The 17,848-nt window shown below is 41.6% G+C and overlaps 1 protein-coding gene across 1 annotated transcript; it reads right to left on the minus strand.

Annotated features, from left to right (window-relative positions):
* Window positions 1-509: 509 nt before the first annotated feature.
* RGS13 (regulator of G protein signaling 13) lies at window positions 510-17,290 on the minus strand (the record flags this gene model as incomplete). The annotated part of the gene is made up of 4 exons (XM_082832893.1): window positions 510-695; window positions 1,821-1,987; window positions 13,939-14,000; window positions 17,226-17,290. 4 exons carry the CDS (start codon window positions 17,288-17,290, stop codon window positions 510-512), a joined length of 480 nt encoding a protein of 159 aa, XP_082689019.1.
* Window positions 17,291-17,848: the final 558 nt, after the last annotated feature.

Here is a 17,848-nt window from a genome sequence, read left to right on the forward strand (position 1 = left end):
AATCAATTTATAGTTTGATTTCTTCTATTTCATTCCTACTCCATTTCTGATTTTTTTTAATTTATGTATTTAATTTATTTATTTTTGGCTGCATTGGGTCTTTGTTGCTGCACGCGGGCTTTCTCTAGTTGCGGCGAGTGGGGGCTACTCTTTGTTGTGGTGCGCAGGCTTCTCATTGCGGTGGCTTCTCCTGTTGCAGAGCTTAGGCTCTAGGCACGCGGACTTCAGTAGTTGTGGCTCATGGGGTCTAGAGTGCAGGCTCAGTAGTTGTGGCGCACGGGCTTAGTTGCTCCACAGCATGTGGGATCTTCCCGGCCCAGGGCTCAAACCCATGTCCCCTGCATTGGCAAGTGGATTCTTCTTAACCACTGCGCCACCAGGAAGCCCAGATTTATATATATATATATATATATATATATATATATATATATATATATATATATATATATTAAAAGCACAAAGCCAGGACTTTCAGTATACCAGCTTCAATTTAAACTTTTGAGTGGTGGTCAAGAATTGTTGTTGGGTTGAATAGTCTTCAGAAGTTTCTGGTACATTTCTGACTTTAGAAACCTGGGATAGGAATCCCTTTCCATGTGCATATGCACTATTTTTTGAGCCTCTTCAAAACACGTTTGAGTGGGTTCTTGAATATTCTTGATGATGGTTTCTCTTGTCGAACTGTCAATGTTAATCTGAAAAGTGAAATTACATGTAGAACATAAGTAGGCATAATTGAAGTTGAAAATGGAATGGAAAGGTTTAATTTTTTTCCTCCTCTCCTTTTCAGTGGAATAGGGTAATATTGTTTGCAGTTTCATTGGTATCTTAAAAGACTGATAAGAGATAAGCTACTTGCTTTTGAAAAAGTAAACATCCAACTCCACATCCCAGATTTTAAAAAAAACACCCCCCCCCCGCCCCCCACCACAACAAAACATGAGGGCCAAGACCAGGGAAATACCAGAAACCGTTGCTTCCTTAGGCAGATGCAAGTGGTGTGTTAGTGGAGTCTGCAAGCAAGGAGTTTATGAAGAAAAGGGAAATCGGGGCTATTTTGAAGTTTATCTTCCTTAAACAGTCATGAACGTTGATTTAACTGACTATGCCCTGAAATGGGAAGAAAGTGAAGAGAAGTGGAGAAATAGAGGAGAGAAGTGGTTATTCAATAAACCAAGTATTTTCCAGACAAGAGTTTTGAGGAACAAGTCGGTAATGTTGGACTCTCCTGAAAGACAGGAATCTCATGAACCACCCTCTACCCTTATCCTCTTGACCAGAACTTTCATTCCTCGTTTTCTCTCCACCAGCAGGAGTCTCAGGGTGTCCGTTTCATTCATGACTCTTTATTTCCTTCCTCCAGTTGTAAGTGATTGGCAGGCATGTCGGTGTGAATGTTCGCTGGGTTTGCTGGTTTTAAACTAAGGTGAGCGGTGATGGCACACTTTGCCCACCCCCACTGGGGAAGTCACCACGTCTATTCTATCTGTTGTTTCTTGTAGCAGGGTCAATTTTTACAAGGACTTCTTTTTTTTTTTTCTTTTCACTTTCCTGGGAATTAAGATAACTTAATGAGGAGAGGCTTTGGAGCCAGACAGGCCTAACTTTCCTACTTAACTGCTGTGTGACACTGAAGAAGTTAAATTAACTTCTCAGATTCTCAGGTTTCTTATCTGTAAAATAAGGTTAACAATACTGACTACATAGCAATATAGGAGGTACTGGATGTAAAGTGCTGGCACATACGTGTGCTTGACAGACACTAACACTTTCCTGGGGTGTATTGATTTCCGGTTGCCGGCATTGTCAGGTGTGGTTACCTCTCTAGGGGACTGTGGCTGGATGTAAGTCCTATAAAGCTTCTTGGCCCTAGAAGTTCTGCTCCTCTGTGAGGCAACTTTCTTATAGGTTTCACACGCCATCCAGAATTTAATATTTTCATCACTGTGCTCCATTTTTAAGTATGCTGCGTAGACTACCGGACCATCTAAAAGTAGAGGAGAAATCATTTTATTTTCCTGGGTCAGCATCCTAAAAATATCTGAACAATTTGTAATGCAGTTTAAAACTAACATCTGAATCAGAGCTCCCAAATTATTTAACAAGTGAGTATTATATAATGATACACACACACACACACACACACACACACACACACACACCCCCTACATCTTAGTTACATCTATGCATCTGAAGCATGTTTTGACAGTGCCAGTTAGTGGTGGGATCATTCCTTCATTCCTTTATTCCGTGTTACTCAGAGCAAAATGCCCACTAGTGTGGCTGGGTCTAGGATGGAATAGGTCACAAGGACCCAGAAACAGGACTTAAATGACCTCAGTGGGAGAGAGCTCTGATCATGAACCTGACATGAAAAATCTAAAACCTCAATACAACCTGGAGGGTAAGAGCAAGGTTTAGAATCTAAACAGGCAGGTCAGGGTTGAAAGGAAAATGTCCAGACCATGTAGAAGTGATAAACTGATGAGGCTGTGTAGCCTGGGGTGTTTCTCATATCCAGTTAGAGCAGGAGAACATGGATAATGAACAATTCGACTTCATATCCATGGTTTGTGGTTCACACCAGAAATGAAGGATGAGGCAGGGAATGGAATTCAGATAGGGTGTTGGAAACTACCTCAAAATCCAGAACAGGACAGTGAGGATGTGCAGAACAACCATTAAGTGACACTTGATGCCAGGATCAATGGGCATCTTTAGCTCTGGTCTTTTCTGAAGTGGGAAGATAGGGGCAAACGTGTGGGAGGAACTTTCCCAATTGAGCCACTATCTTGTGGGCACCAGTGTTTGAAGAAGAGGGTTAAGTGAGTTTTCACAAATCTAACACATTAGTCAGAATCTTTGGGGGGATCAAGTATTCTCAAGATTCAAGATGAACCCTCTGAGAAAAATATTAAACTTCTTTTGGTGACTAGGAAGTCTCTTGGCATATCTGAGAAATTGAATTGCTAAATGATAAGGCAATGTAACTTTCCAATGATAGTGACAGAAATGTGTATGTAGGCGCATTGAACACGTGATGAAACATAGGAATTTGACTAACAGTATCTTAGTATTGTTAACTGTTACAAGAAATAATAGTAATCAGAGGGAATAGCAATGGTGAGTAAAATCATATTTTCCTAGATCTTCACATTAGAGATTGGATCTAATGAGTTTCCTAGCACCAGAAAGCCAGGCTCCTTGACTCCTTGGCTTCTACTGCTCTGTCAGCACTGATACAAAAATAAAGACAAAAATTAAGGTATTCTGTATTCAAGAGAAAAACTCAAACAGAGGCAGATTCTAATAACACCTTCTAAGGAGGCATTAGGGTTGGGGAAAGCTGGTGATCTGCAAGAAATGTGCTATCCTAGGAAGACACAGAATTAGAGCTTGGCTCATTAGTATCATGGGAACAAGTGTGGCCTTCACGACATTGGGTGGGAGATGGTTCAAAAGAAGCATTGTTTGAGTTGAGAGGACAGACGAGATGGGGGTAGGGCTTGTATAAAAATGTAACAGGGAAAGGATATGGATTTGGTATTTCTACCCAACGGGGGAATATATTTTACCTTACACTTAAAACAAGAAGTTTGTTTTCACAACAATTAACTTTAAGATGTGCCTCACCTCATCACAGACACAGAAAGCTGGGGTCAGAGAATACAGATGTAGCAATCGGTATTCCTGTTAGAGAAACAGCTGAATGGGTAGGCAAGCCAAAAAACAAAACAAATCAAAACAGAAAGCCATTTCTGGCATAACAAGTGAAGCTGGAAGCTAGTAATTTGCCGTGTATATTGAAAGAACTAGAATCCTATTTAAGAAAATAAAAAGCAATTTTTTATACTTTGTACTTAGAGAAATTTTGACTGAGTGCTTCATTAGGAACAGAAAATAAGGATCCTAAAATAAATGAGTTATGGAATAGGAAAAAAAAACAAGCTACCAGATGACATCTACAGATCCTGGAATGAGACTTAGCCACCAGGCTGCTTGCGTGGGTTAAGCGGATGGGGTGGGGGGCAGGTGGGGGGATAATTTGGAAACCAGTGTTAGATTACATGTTATAGTATTCCAAATTTGTGTTTATATTTATGTTTAGCTTAACTGTATAGTAAAATGTTTAGGGATTCTTATTCTAGAAGCTGCCTGCATCTGTATCTGCCTTTTTCACCTTCCCTCCTGATTAAGTGGAGGAAGGGTCTTCTGGGGCTGGCCGAATGGTTCAACAGTTCTCAACATTCCCAAGTCCTCTGCTGAGGAGCCCATCCGTGTGGTGCCACATATATTTTTTAACTCTTTTTCTTTTTTTTTTGCGGTACTCGGGCCTCTCACTGCCGCGGCCTCTCCCGCCGTGGAGCACAGGCTCCAGACGCGCAGGCTCAGTGGCCATGGCTCACGGGCCCAGCCGCTCCGCGGCATGTGGGATCCTCCTGGACCGGGGCACGAACCCTCGTCGCCTGCATCGGCAGGCGGACTCTCAACCACTGCGCCACCAGGGAAGCCCCACATATATTTTTATATAGATACCCGATGCGGTAGACGGTGGTATTGTTCTCAGTTATTCCTGCCCTTCTTGGAGGAGGATTGTACTTTCATGTCCCACTTATTTCAGCCTTGCTCGTTGGACTTGTGTCAACCAGTGACACCCATGCACAGTGTCATGTGCAGGTCGGGCAGAAGGCTTCAGGGGGACTATCAGGTGGTTCTGCCATTGCTCCTCCCCCAAAAAAAGAAAAAAAAAAAAACGTGAAAAGGACGCGTTCTGGAAGAGCTGCTCCTTTAGTCTGAAGGCCAGAATAAAGACCTGCAACAGAGCTACAGTTGACCCAGTCATTGTGTAGCATGAACAAGAAATGCACCTTTCTTGTAGATTAGTGAGATTGTAGTACCATGTACTACTGTATCATATCCTAGTGAAAGCTGACCTGGACCGCTTGAACTGATATTATGGATAGAACTCTGGTGTGTAGAACAAGTAGCTCACATGGTTGGTATGTTTTATAGAATTTTGTCTTCATTAGGCTAATTGTTATGCTATGTAAGTTAAGCAGCTGAAAATAGTTGTACAAAAGTGTTCCAGGGGGACTTCCCTAGTGGCGCAGTGGTTAAGAATCCGCCTGCCAATGCAGGGGATTTGGGTTCGAGCCCTGGTCTCGGAAGATCCCACATGCTTCAGAGCAACTAAGCCCGAGCACCACAACTACTGAGTCTGCGCTCTAGAGCCCGTGAGACACGGCTATGAGCCCACGTGCCACAACTACTGAAGCCCACGCACCTAAAGCCCGTGTTCCACAACAAGGGAAGTCACCGCAATGAGAACAGAAGCCCGTGCACTGCAAGGAAGAGTAGCCCCCCGCTCGCTGCAACTAGAGAAAGCCTGCGCTCAGCAATGGAGACCCAACGCAGCCAAAATAAATAAATAAATTTATAAGAAAAAGAAAGTGTTCTAGGAATCCAAGCAGTTATTAAAGTCAGAACTGAATTGCTCACTTTAGAATTTCTATTGACTCATACAACAAGGGGATTACAAGGTGGGAAAGCCTTTTCCAAATTAGGCGATGCAGCCCAGTGCGGCCCGTTCTGAGGTTTTAAATGATGCTCCTTTCTGAGCACTAACGCTCCAGAGACCGTGATTCTGCTTGAGCAGAGTAATAGGGATAAACAGGAGAACTGCTCATTAAACTGAGAAGCTGGAGGAACTAGGTTTATGTCACACCTAGTGTGCGCTTTTTCCTTGAAGAATGAGAGTGGTGCCTTTGGGACTCCCTAGTGTGTTCTTTACAACTTAGTCACTGAAATTAGTATTTCTGTGACACATGCTGGTATCTTGATGTAAATAGAAAGGAAATATGACATTCCTCTTGTCTGAGTCAGAATGGTGGCCCATCTATTCCAGGATTGTTTTCTGCAAGGCGGCAAGGCTCATGGCATCATTAAATCCTAAAAATGGGCTGTGTGGCAGTCTGCCACCAGAAAAGTGTCTAAAACTATGTTAAATCCATTTTATTTTTAATATGTACCACTGGGGAAAATGAATTCCATAATTCTACCAGCCTCTGTGAAGTTTTAAAATAAGTCTGTTTTATTGAAATTCTCTGGTTTGGCTTGTATGATATTAATCATTTCTGGGTTTTCTCCTAACTTCTGTTTGCTGTATTATTATAAAAGCAACTTAAATACAGAAATTTGTTAACAACTTGATATATTTCCTTTCACTCTTTCAGTCCTTTGTTCATGTTTAACTTCCTACCTAAACAGTATTCATTTAACTTTCTACCTAAACAGTATTCATTCATCTTCACAAATACAGACACACTCTCAAATTACCTTATTGGCATTATACAATGAAAGCAATTTTGTATCACTCTTTCATACTTAATATGGTGTAGCAAACACTTTCTCTTATTTACTCTTTTTTTCCCTCCTGTTTACTCTTAAAGGTCATGTAACAGTCCATTGCAGGACTACTACACTGTATTATATTTAGCCGTGCTACCATTATCGAATATTTAGATTATTTCCCCTTTATATGTTGTAACGTATTCTACATTGACCATTTTGGTTTATAAATCTTTGAGTCTCTAATTACTTCCCTAGAATTAAAAGAGTAGAATTACTAGATTGATGATGTAATATTTTTGGAGACTCTTTTTTTTTTTTTTTTTTTTATGGTACGCGGGTCTCTCACTGCTGCGGTCCCTCCCGCTGCGGAGCACAGGCTCCGGACGCGCAGGCTCAGCGGCCATGGCTCACGGGCCCAGCCGCTCCGCAGCATGTGGGATCCTCCCGGACCGGGGCGTGAGCCCGTGTCCCCTGCATTGGCAGGCGGACTCCCAACCACTGCGCCATCAGGGAAGCCCTGGAGACTCTTGATACCTATTGTAAAATTGCTTTCAGAAATATTTCATTGTTTTTCATTAGTAATAGCAGTGTTGACATGTCTACACACTCCTTCCTTCCCAATCAGATTGGGTAAGACTAGTGACTTGTAGTTATTTAAATTTGTGTTTTAAAAATATTAATGCTTAAACATGTTTTCTTTATTCCAGACCATTTCTTTTCTTTCTGTGAATTTCAAATTTTTTTGTCCATTTTTCTTTTGCATTGTTACTGTTTTCTTGAATTTCCAGGTCTCTTTGTATATTAAAGACACTATCTGTTTTACTTACGGCATTATCTTCGGTTTTACTTTTACATGTTACTTTTGTTTATGATTTTGGGGGAATATTTGTAAAATATCTAATCTGAAAAAGCCTAAGTTTATCCATCTGATCTGCTTTCAATCTTTTCTGCACTCTTATTAGAGAAAAATCTGTAAAACGAAAATCTGGCCATGGCCCTTTATTTATAGCCTTCAACCTTTCCCATTGCTCTAATGGTAAAACCCCTACCTCTCGGCAGTGGCTGCAAGGCCCATGAGGATACCGCACTGTCTACCTCTCCAGCCTCATCCTGTCATGCCTGAACACCGTCCTGGTTTGCGCCTTGCTCTTCCTGGCCAGGTAGTGTGTTACTGCCATGCTGCTGTATATGCAGTTCCTGCTATATGTGTGGTGGGCTTTATACCCTGATCTAAGACTCAGGTTTGGTATCTCAGTTTCTGAAGAAAATCTCTCTGAAGCCCCTGTCCCCACAGCAGGTTAGATAAGTGCTTCCTGTCAGTTGACAAGCAGCACCTAGTCCACACTTATTTTCATTCTCATTGTATCTCCCTCTGTACCACAGTCTGTTCTGTTTGTTGATTTATTTCTCTTACTCTCCGCTCGCCTGCAAGCCCTTTGAGAACAAGCACGGCAGTCACTCACCTCTGCGTGCCCCACGCCTGCGTGCTGCCTGACGGGTAACAGGTACCCAGTAAAGAAATGTTTGTTAATCCAGGCTTTTGGATCCCTCGTGCTTCTGTATTTTAAAGAGACTGCCTGTAGATTTTGAAAAGTAAAGAGGCAGGCTCTAATTACTCAGCATCCAGGAAGCACCAAAGCACAGAGGATTATACCTGGCAAGTTGTTACTTTTTGGTTTCTTGAGAGCGAGACAGAAAATGTACTAACTGAACATTGAGGTCTACAGAAGGCCAGGTTTGTTGTTGTTTTCCCTGCAAGGCGAGGACATGCGTGAGAAGTTAAAGAAGACAAAAGTGCTAGTGGGAAGGGTGAGGCATGGCAGCATGGGGAGTATGAGGGGTGGCGAGGGGAACCATGGCAACAGCTGTGGGCAGCAGCGCTGAGACTAAAGGGTGGTGTAGGGAGCTGCCAGTCCCCAGTGAGCAGCACAGAATCTCACGGACGAGGAGAGCCGAGGGAACACACAGGAGGGAACGACAACATCCCCCAGTGACTTGTAGTGTCCACTCTCTGCCGTGATGCACTACGGCGCCTTCAGCACTACGAGAATCCTACACTTTCCATCTGGCATTTCCAAGGCTGTCCACGGTGACTGTGATCACTGAGAAAGGGAGGGAAGCGTTCAGTACATTTAAGGATGATTTTGGCCAAAATTAAGATTGATGCAAATTCTGGGATTCAGAACCCTTGCCGATCCAGAAGGGCTTAACTGTATGTCTGCTCTTGTGTCTGTGCCGGAGTGCACACAACAGGCCCTGGAAGAATACACAATTGTACCTTCTCACTTGAAATCATCACTGCAAATTTTAAAATGGGCACTCAGCATTACCCTCTGTCATCCTACTATCCTCCCCTAATATCGTGACTCTCCAACTCTCCAGAAACTGTTTCCTATCCCCTCCTTTCACAATGCCAACTCATTCTCTCCTCAGCTGCTGATGACCCTGCTTCAAACTTAACTGAGAACACAGGTTTGATTAGGTGGAGATTCCCTCACCTTCTCTCCGCCAAATCAACCAACCTGCCTCTGCTGGTACCGGCCCTTTCTGACTCTCCTCCCGAGAGGAAAGGATCCCAGTTGCTTTTTGGGTGGGCCAAACAGTTCATTTGTGGCTCCCACCTGATTTTGCTTTCCCTGTTGCCTTGCACTTCTCCTTTGCTCTTAAAGTCGCCTCCACTCTATTCTGTGTCATCCGTTTCTTCCTCTCTAATGGTTGCCATCGTCTGCAAATATGCTGCTGTATTTCCCAAGTAAAACCAATAACAACTACTGACTCTTTACGCCCAATGTGGACTGCATTCACGCTTCCTTCCAGTCTCTGTGCTTTTCTCTGATGAACTTCACAGCAATATTTATGTAAATAATTCCCTGTATCATCTGCCTTGCTTCCTCTTGTCCAGTCCATCTCCACCATGCCCCCCAGGCTGCTCTTATCTCGGCACAATTGACTTCACGTTGCCACACCCGATGGTCGCTGTTCCTTCCACATCTTACCTGACTTCCCAGCAGCCTTAGACACAGTGCACCCCTCCCTTCCTGAAACGCTCTCTTCTTTGCCTCCCATGATGATATGCTGTCCTGGTCATTCTTCACTCACTTGATGCTCCTTTAACATCTTCACAGACTCCTCCTCTTCTCTGGATATGGAAATATTGGTGTGCATCTAAGCTCCACGTCTGGGTCTGTGCTCACCTCTCTCTGAACTCTCCCTCTAAGTGAACTCATAGGGCCATGGCTTCGATTAGCATCTATATGCTAATTACTCCAGGTTTTGTCTTCCCTACTGAGTTCCAGTCTTACGTGGTTTATTGAAATAGCCTTCTAACTAGTCTCTCTGCTTCTTTTCTTCAGAAGAGAACTAGCGTGTACTTTTATTGACTTACAATATTATGTTAGTGTCAGGGATACAACATAGTGATTTGATATTTTTATAGATCATACTCCATATAAAGTTATCATAAAACATTGGCAGTATTCCCTATACTGTACATTGCATCCTTGGGTCTTCTGTGTTTTATACCCAGTAGTTTGTATCTCTTAATCTCCTCCCCTCCCTTGCCCTCCCCCACCCTCAGAGGGTATTTCTCAAAGCACATTAATGCTTGTTACTTTGCATTTAAGGTCTTTCATGTGGCCTGTAAGGCCCTGTGCTCCTGTTAGGCTGAATTTCTTTGGTTAATTGAAGACACTAGCTTCATTCATATCTCAGGGTCTTCTGAACATGGTTTTCCTCTGCTTGGGCTGCTCTGCCCCCAGACCCCAGTATGGCTGGCCGCTTCTTGTCATTCAGTTCTTAGCTCAAATTTTACACCTTTGGACAGTTTGTCTCTAATCATCCCGTTGAATTTCCCTCTTACTCCTGTCTTTCTTTGTCATGCGACCTGGTTTTAGTTTCTTCAAAGTACTTACTACATTCTGGAATTAATTAAGCTATTAGTTGGCTTTCCTGTTTGTCTCTCTCCTCCCTCTAGAGGGTGCACATGAGCTGAGCACAGTGACCCTCTAGGCCTCTTTCACTGTACTGTCCAGTGCCAGGAAGGTCAGCCAGACACATGGAAGATTGAAGGACTCATCCAAGGGCATTAGTTGCCGTTTTAAACTTATTTTTATTTATATTAAGCATACTTTACTCGAATATTAGTGGGAAACCTCTATCCTCATATTTTGAGATTTGGCCAAAAAATATTATTTATGTATGAGCCTTCTGCATTCTTTTCTGGCATTCTTTTCTGATATTTTAATCAAAATCAAATATAAAACTTTGATTAATCAAAGTTTTGATTTTAATTATTTTTTAGTCTTGACCTTTCCAGTTTGTAGAGTCCTCAGCTTTTAGGGGATCATTGGTCTTCCCTGGTATTGCAGTGGTTAAGAATCCGCCTGCCAATGCAGGGGACATGGGTTCGAGCCCTGGTCCGGGAAGCCTGTGCGCCACAACTACTGAGCCTGCACTCTAGAGCCCGTGAGCCACAACTACTGAGCCCACACGCCACAACTCCTGAAGCCCGCGTGACTAAAGCCCATGATCCACAACAAGAGAAGCCGCCGCAATGAGAAGCCCGTGCACCGCAACGAAGAGTAGCCCCCGCTGGCAGCAACGAAGACCCGATGCAGCCAAAAATAAAATTAAAAAAAAGAAGTTATTACTACTTTTATGCCCATTTGAAAATAATTTTTTCCCTAAAATCTTGGATGTTTGGAAACTTGAAGGACTTTCTATCATCTGTAAACTTGGAACTTCTGCAGGGTACTATCTCTTTAATTCATTGTGGAGATTTTTTTAATGAGACCAGTCTTCACACCAAATCCCGAGGAATACTACACATTACATTTCTTCATTGAAAGAAGCACTCATTTGTCTTCACTGTACTTCTTTTAAAACCGTTTCCTATCTTTAAAGTACTTACAGTCAGAACTCTTTATCATTTTACAACAATCTGAGTCATTTAAGTCCCAGCTCAAAATTTGCCTCTTGTGAGAATCTTTGCCATGTGGGTTTCTGAACTACATATTCTTAGAAATTGCTTTTTAATCTGTGTGGAGGCATCTGTGTGTCTTAGCTAGAGGATGCGTTTTACTCCTGTGCTTAGTTAATGTAAACACAGTCTATTCTCTGGCACATTTAATGTTTGTATTCTTAGTTTTATCTTTCTGATTGCGTGTCCCGTAGAATGATTTGTTTTATCACCTTTTTATTACATGATTGTTGAATTTTTTACATGAATTTCACAGTAATTCAATTTCTGGTAAGGTTAGTACCCTGTTTTTGGCGATTTTTGTAAAGAGCAGTATGCTGTCTTCCTGTCCTCATCTTTTCTTTAGACTTTACTTATTCTTATGATGCTAGATCTCTAAATTGCTAATTCTAGCCAAGATCCCACTTGAACATTTTTTCTGAGTAATTAACTTTATTCACTTAGTTTATGAGGCTGCCAGGATTGGCACAGAAACTCTTACACAATATGGTTGGCGTTTTGATCTCTTCTTACTAATATTTGTCTTGTATTTATTCATTGAACATTTATTGCATGCCCATTAGGTACAAAGCACAATTTCGGCCTCTGGGAGGTAAGATGAAAGGTGGATGAGAAGTGATCTGTGCGCTAAGGGAATTTACAATCTAGTGAGAAAGCAGCTGCGGGAGAAAACCCAGTACACGAAATTGCTATAATTAGAAGCAAAGTAAATAATGATACTATCAAATAGAAAAGAGAGAGAAAAATATTTCCAGGAGGTTTCCAAGAGGAGAAAGTGGAACTTGAATTTTACCTTTAAGGATGGGCAGGGTAGATAGAGGAGACAGACAGGCAAAAGCCTGAACCAGGAGAGTTGGACATGTAGAAGATGGGGCAGACATCACAAGGGCAGAAGGGCATGTCACGTGTAGGGACAGAGCAGGAGGTAAGTGTTAGAAAGTGCGTTAGGTTGGGTATAGAGTCCTGAAAACCAAGTTGGAGATTTTGGACTTTTGGGTGGGCAGCAGAGAAAAAGGAATGCTATTCAAGACAAGCGCTTTATTTCTAAGAGAAATAACTCTCAGTCATTGTGTGTCTCCTCTGTATCAGGCATTGAGCGAGGGGGTGTATATTTAACCTGCACAGGAATGCTGAAAGGATACATGATATTATGCCGTTTTGCAGATGAAGAATAATAAACTCCAAGAGGGAGATTAATCTGGCAATGCTGCACAATATGGATTACTGGGGCTTGGGACGAACTCTGAATTATTAACAGAGGATCAGTCAGGATAGCCAACTGAACATACACTTTAGTCTCTTCCTCCTATACCAATGTCCTAAAATTGACCAAAAGGATACATATCTTAAAATTTGCAATCATGCTGGCAAACCGGATCACAAACTAGGAGGTACACCTGAAAAGTGAGAGGCGGGGATGGTGGCGTCAGAGAAAGAAAGCGTGGCCTTCAGTGCCCACTGGGGAGGGCTGCTACCTGAGGTGGGCCCTCAGGTGGTGACAGAGCCTGGAGCTGTGGGTCCCAGCACTGTGGGCGCCGTGGAATAAGAGCCAGGCCGGCTGGCTAAGGTGTTTCAGTAGGAGTAGCCAGGGGTCCGCACCTGTGCCACGGCCCTCGAGGCCAGGTGGCGACAGCTGTCTCCGAACAGGAGTGGGGGGTTGGGGGCCCTTGAGTCGAGAAAAGCAGGCAGCACCCCAGGAACATGGCGAGCCTTGGGGGACAGGAAGCACCCTGCCCAGAATAACTGCTGGCACCCCTGCCAATTTAAACCTTGGGTATCACAGCTAACTCCCCTCCCACAGTCAATAGATGTAAACAGATTAAACGTTCACAGAGGAGCTAACAGGGAATCTCAAATAAAAAAAGGTATAGAGCAAATCAGTAGCAGACATTTGAGGGGAACAAACTGCATTTTGAAAAAAGTACCAAGTTCAGCAAACAGAGGCATTTTCTTTGGGTGCGCCCTAATTTTTCTCTGTACCTGTCTTCTGGTGTTTATCATTTCCTACAGCCTCCCAGTTTCCTACCCCAGACACAGTTGACTGCTCCTTCATGTGTCTTGTGTTGAGCCTCTGACTTTATCTTCCTCACCTCCACTGCTATCATCTTCCATTTATACCATCTGAATTCTGACACTTATATATAACTAACTATGGACTTATATGCAGTCCCACTTAAATCAGACACTGATAAAGTTAGAAGCAAACTTTGAGGATTTTTAGAATATCAAAACTCAAATTTATTCTTACGTCTCAAGGCACTAAGAAGAGGAAATTGTTAGTTTTTTTTTTAAATTATAACTTTAGAAAGCTAGAGGAAGGCAGTATATTTCAGTATGTGTTACTATTTAAGCATATTTTCCAAGGGATTTTACACATATACTTGTGAAGAATAAGTATTCACAATGACTAATCTTGCTTTAATTCACACCAAAGAAAATAGTACTGGTTGACATGGCAAACTATTTTCAGGTTTCTTTTTGTAACCGTGGCAGTTGCCGTTTAGAAGGCTATGAGAGGAGCAGCAAACATACATTACCAAGTTCCCTCATTTTCCTCCGAGAATAAAACTGACTAGTTATTAAAAAAATGATATGTACATGATACTCACATTTCGTAGCCATCAACTTTTCAAAAGACTGGGCCCACTGTAATGCTTCCTCCAAAGTAAGGCTTTGAAAAGAAACAAAAGGTGCTCATTGCACTAAAATATTCTCAAGCTTTTTCTGAACTAAATAGAAATATGCTATCTTGAAAATAATGCCCAAATATAGTTATACTCTATTTGTGTGTAGTTTTGGGTGGAAATTTATTTCCCAGTGATCTTTTACGTTTTATTTTTACTTTCTAAGTGATCAGAATTATAAAAATATAAAAGTAGAAAAAACATGAAAATCTGATAAAATAAATTTTAAAAGACAAAGAACCAGAGTTTTATAATCTCTGTGGCCCAGATTACCATTGTTAATATTTTGATGTATTTCTTTTTAGTTTTTTGGTTGTATGCACGTTTGTGTGCTTTTAACCAAGAAGTAATCATTCTCTGCATATGTGTGCACATACTTTATATGTGTGTGGGGTGTGTATATACGTGTATGTCTTCACAATTATGTCTTCACAATTTATAGTGTTATAATTTATGGCTTCACAATTTATAGTGTTATAATTTATAATTGTAAATTTATTTATTTTTTTGATTAGGGAGATATTTATTCTCTTATCTTTAGATGAGTAATTGTAAATTTATAATCACTGGGAGTCAGTATCATTTATAGTGACCATGAAGTATTCTACAAGGGGGCATTCCATAGTTTACATAATTATTCTCAATGAGTGTTTTGATCATTTCTAATTTTTCACCAATAAAACCAAAATAACCCAGCTGTCATTGAGGCTTGCCATGCCCACAGTCAAGGTAATTCCTTAAGAGATTAACAGAAGTAGAATCAATGCTTCTAAAAAGGTTATACATTGTATGCCGCTGCCACCAGCAATGTGTTTGCTCATTTATGTATTAGACTCTTAGAGTTTATCCACAAAACCTATTGGCATGCATAACTTTGTATTTATTATGTATAAATATTTTCTTGGTCAGTTATTTGCTCTATATGTTTTTACCTTGACAGTTTTAGTTTTTATCACTGTGAATAATATGTCAAGTTACATTTGACCTAAACATATGAAAAAGGCTATTTACCATTTTGAAAATATCTGTGGAAGAGACTGGCTTTGAGACTTCATTTCTTTCATTTTGGTGGGCTTTTTGAGGTGAATTGGTAAGCGACTGTTCATTAGAATCACTTTCTTTCCCTCCTTTGAAATACTCAGTCCGTTCATTGCCACTCAGTTTATGATACGTTCTTACTTTTCCTATTTTTAATAACCGCATCTAATCAAAAGCCACTATAGATACAAGCAAGCACTGCCCATTGGCTATCACCTGGTATAGTTAGCTCAGTACTCAGTGTTGAGGTGACAGCCATCTGCATTAGCAGGTACTTAACACAACGAAAGAAGATTAGTTAAAGAGGTTAAAAAGTAACCTGGGACACAGAAAAATATTGGGAGTCCTAGAAAGGTCAAATATCCTTTGTTTTCTGAAAGTTCAGGTGGTACTTGCTAGTTCTAGATGGACTGTTCACATTAGCACTGAGGCTTAACAGTGCACTGCCGTTCAGATTGTTTTCAACAAACATTTCCATGCAACGGTGTCAGACTCGTTGTTCCTTTCTCGTATTAGAACTTTTAAAAACAGAAACCTAAAATCACCTTTTCCAATCCGTCGAAATGAAAAGTGCTTGGCAAGGTGTCCTGCAGACCTAACTGTCATGTAGGAGAGAAGAAAAGCTACAGCGTGAGAGGAGATACCGTCACTGTCCTGGGTTAGCTCAAAGTTTGGTGTTGGTGATTGTTGGCAAAGGAGTACCTGTGCCTCTAAGGGTCATGAGTTTATGGAGATGCATTGTGATTGGGGTAATTATGGTTGGGGGTAAAGCTGTGAAGTAAAATTTGGTTTTGGCTTAATCCCATTTTTGCTTGTAATTTTTCTTGAGTATTTCACCAATTTCATGCTGTCCCGTGGCTACCAGTTTCCCTTAGGGTAATTCTAAACACCTTTGTCCCCTCATCCACTGGAGTTTCTAATAACAGACTCCACTTTTGTGTCCCCTCCTTTCTTCTGGACAGAGAGAGAGCAGGCACCAAACAGATACGGGAGCATTCTGAGACATCACAACATTGCGGAGAGAGGAATGAGGAGTATCTGGAGTCTGACAGTCCTGGGTTCTGATTCCTGTGCTGGACTTGATAGCTTTTGGTCTAACTTAAAATCTCCAAGCTTCAGTTTTATTATCCACAAAGTTACCCTGAACATTAAGTTAGGTCAAGAACATTAAGCACTTATCAAATGACTGTCATCTCTTGGTTTGTGAGGAATGTGAATTCTCTTTCCTTGGCCTTCGCCGGCCCTGATGGTGGGTGTCAGGGCAGGTAGAAGGAAGGCAAGCGTTGATGGTGATGCTTTATGGGAATCGTCAGCAGAAGAGAAGGAAGCTCTTCCCAAACCAGCCTTCTCGTCTTCCTCCTCACACAGGCCTGTGCAGTTCAGCAGCCTCAACTGGTCATTTGCAATGCTGAGCTTTGGGTCTTCCTGTCTCTCCCACCCACCACTGGAGACTCTGCATCCTCCAAACACACAGTAGCTGGTTTGCATTTTTGGATGTTTGGATACCTCAGGGTGGGAGCCTGCATACCAGGAGTTCCGACTGTAGCAGGGATGTGTGGCCACGACTGAGTCTCCATGCAGATGAGGTCAGGCTCTCAGGTTAACCTAACAGGGATCCTCGGCCTGGGGATTCTTCAGGGTGAGCAAATCCAGTCAAATGGTTTGTTACCCTCCTCAGGCATTCCGCTTTCCATTTTAGTATAGCCACTGGCCCCACCTGAATGGCTTCACTTTGAGTTATGGCAAAATGTAGAAGAGACCTGGGAGCTTGGTGAGCATTTGGTTACCCCTCCAGTCTCACCTCTTCCAACCACGGACGAAGGTCTGGCGCTTTGTAGATAGAGGGTTTGAACCATGTAAATAGTTTGGATGAAAGAATCTCATTTTAACATATAAAATTTTAACAATATAAGACTTTAAAAAAAACCTAAGAATATCTGTTTGTAAAAGACTCTCTAAAAACATTAACCTTGCTGAATTCTCAAGTGTGAACCATGAATAATGAAAATGGAACCTTAGTGTAACGCATGGTTGCCCTTCTAGTGGAATTACGTGTAAATGCAAATTTTACTTTCTGAGCAAAATATGTTAAGACAGCAGTTGAATAAACATACACCTACTTATCATGTGATAAATATACATGATAACGGTAATAGAATTTACATGCTACTTACTTTGAAGGAGGCCTCTTAGAGTTATCTCTGCACATCTTACAAATCCAACAGTTCCGCCTGCTCATTTTTCTAAAGAAATGCAGCATATACTTAGTATAATCTAGTGATTTAAAATGATTATATATTAGAGTCAATTTTTAAAGAACAGACAAAGTTATAAATCATAAAATAATAAGGATGGGTTCTTGAAGTTAATGGAACACAACCACTGGTGGGGATGGGAAGGAGGGACGAGAATAAAATGACTCATCTCATAAATATTTTATAGGAATATAGGTGCTTTGAGTTGTGATTTTAGAACTCATCTGGCCCACCCGTTCTCTAATAACAGCTTTCAAAAAATACAGCTCTCTGAAAAAGATCTTTCCATGCAGGGGCTCCCAGCAGTGAATTCACCAACTCCCAAGTCTTCCCACTTTGGAGAACTCTTATTTATAGAAAGATCTCTCAATATACTGAACAAGAATTGGCCTCTTTGTAATTAACCAAACAAAATAGTGTAAACAGCCAAATAAAAACAGAAGCCTTTTTAAGGGCAGGTGCTGAGTGGAGTGTTGCCTACCTGGCGTTCCCCACTGTGGTCAGCGTGACTTTGACTTTAAAATTCAGGTAGAGGTTAGTCA

The sequence above is a fragment of the Leucopleurus acutus genome, assembly GCF_964270905.1.
Source record: "Leucopleurus acutus genome assembly, chromosome: 2".
Taxonomy (NCBI): Eukaryota; Metazoa; Chordata; class Mammalia; order Artiodactyla; family Delphinidae; genus Leucopleurus; species Leucopleurus acutus.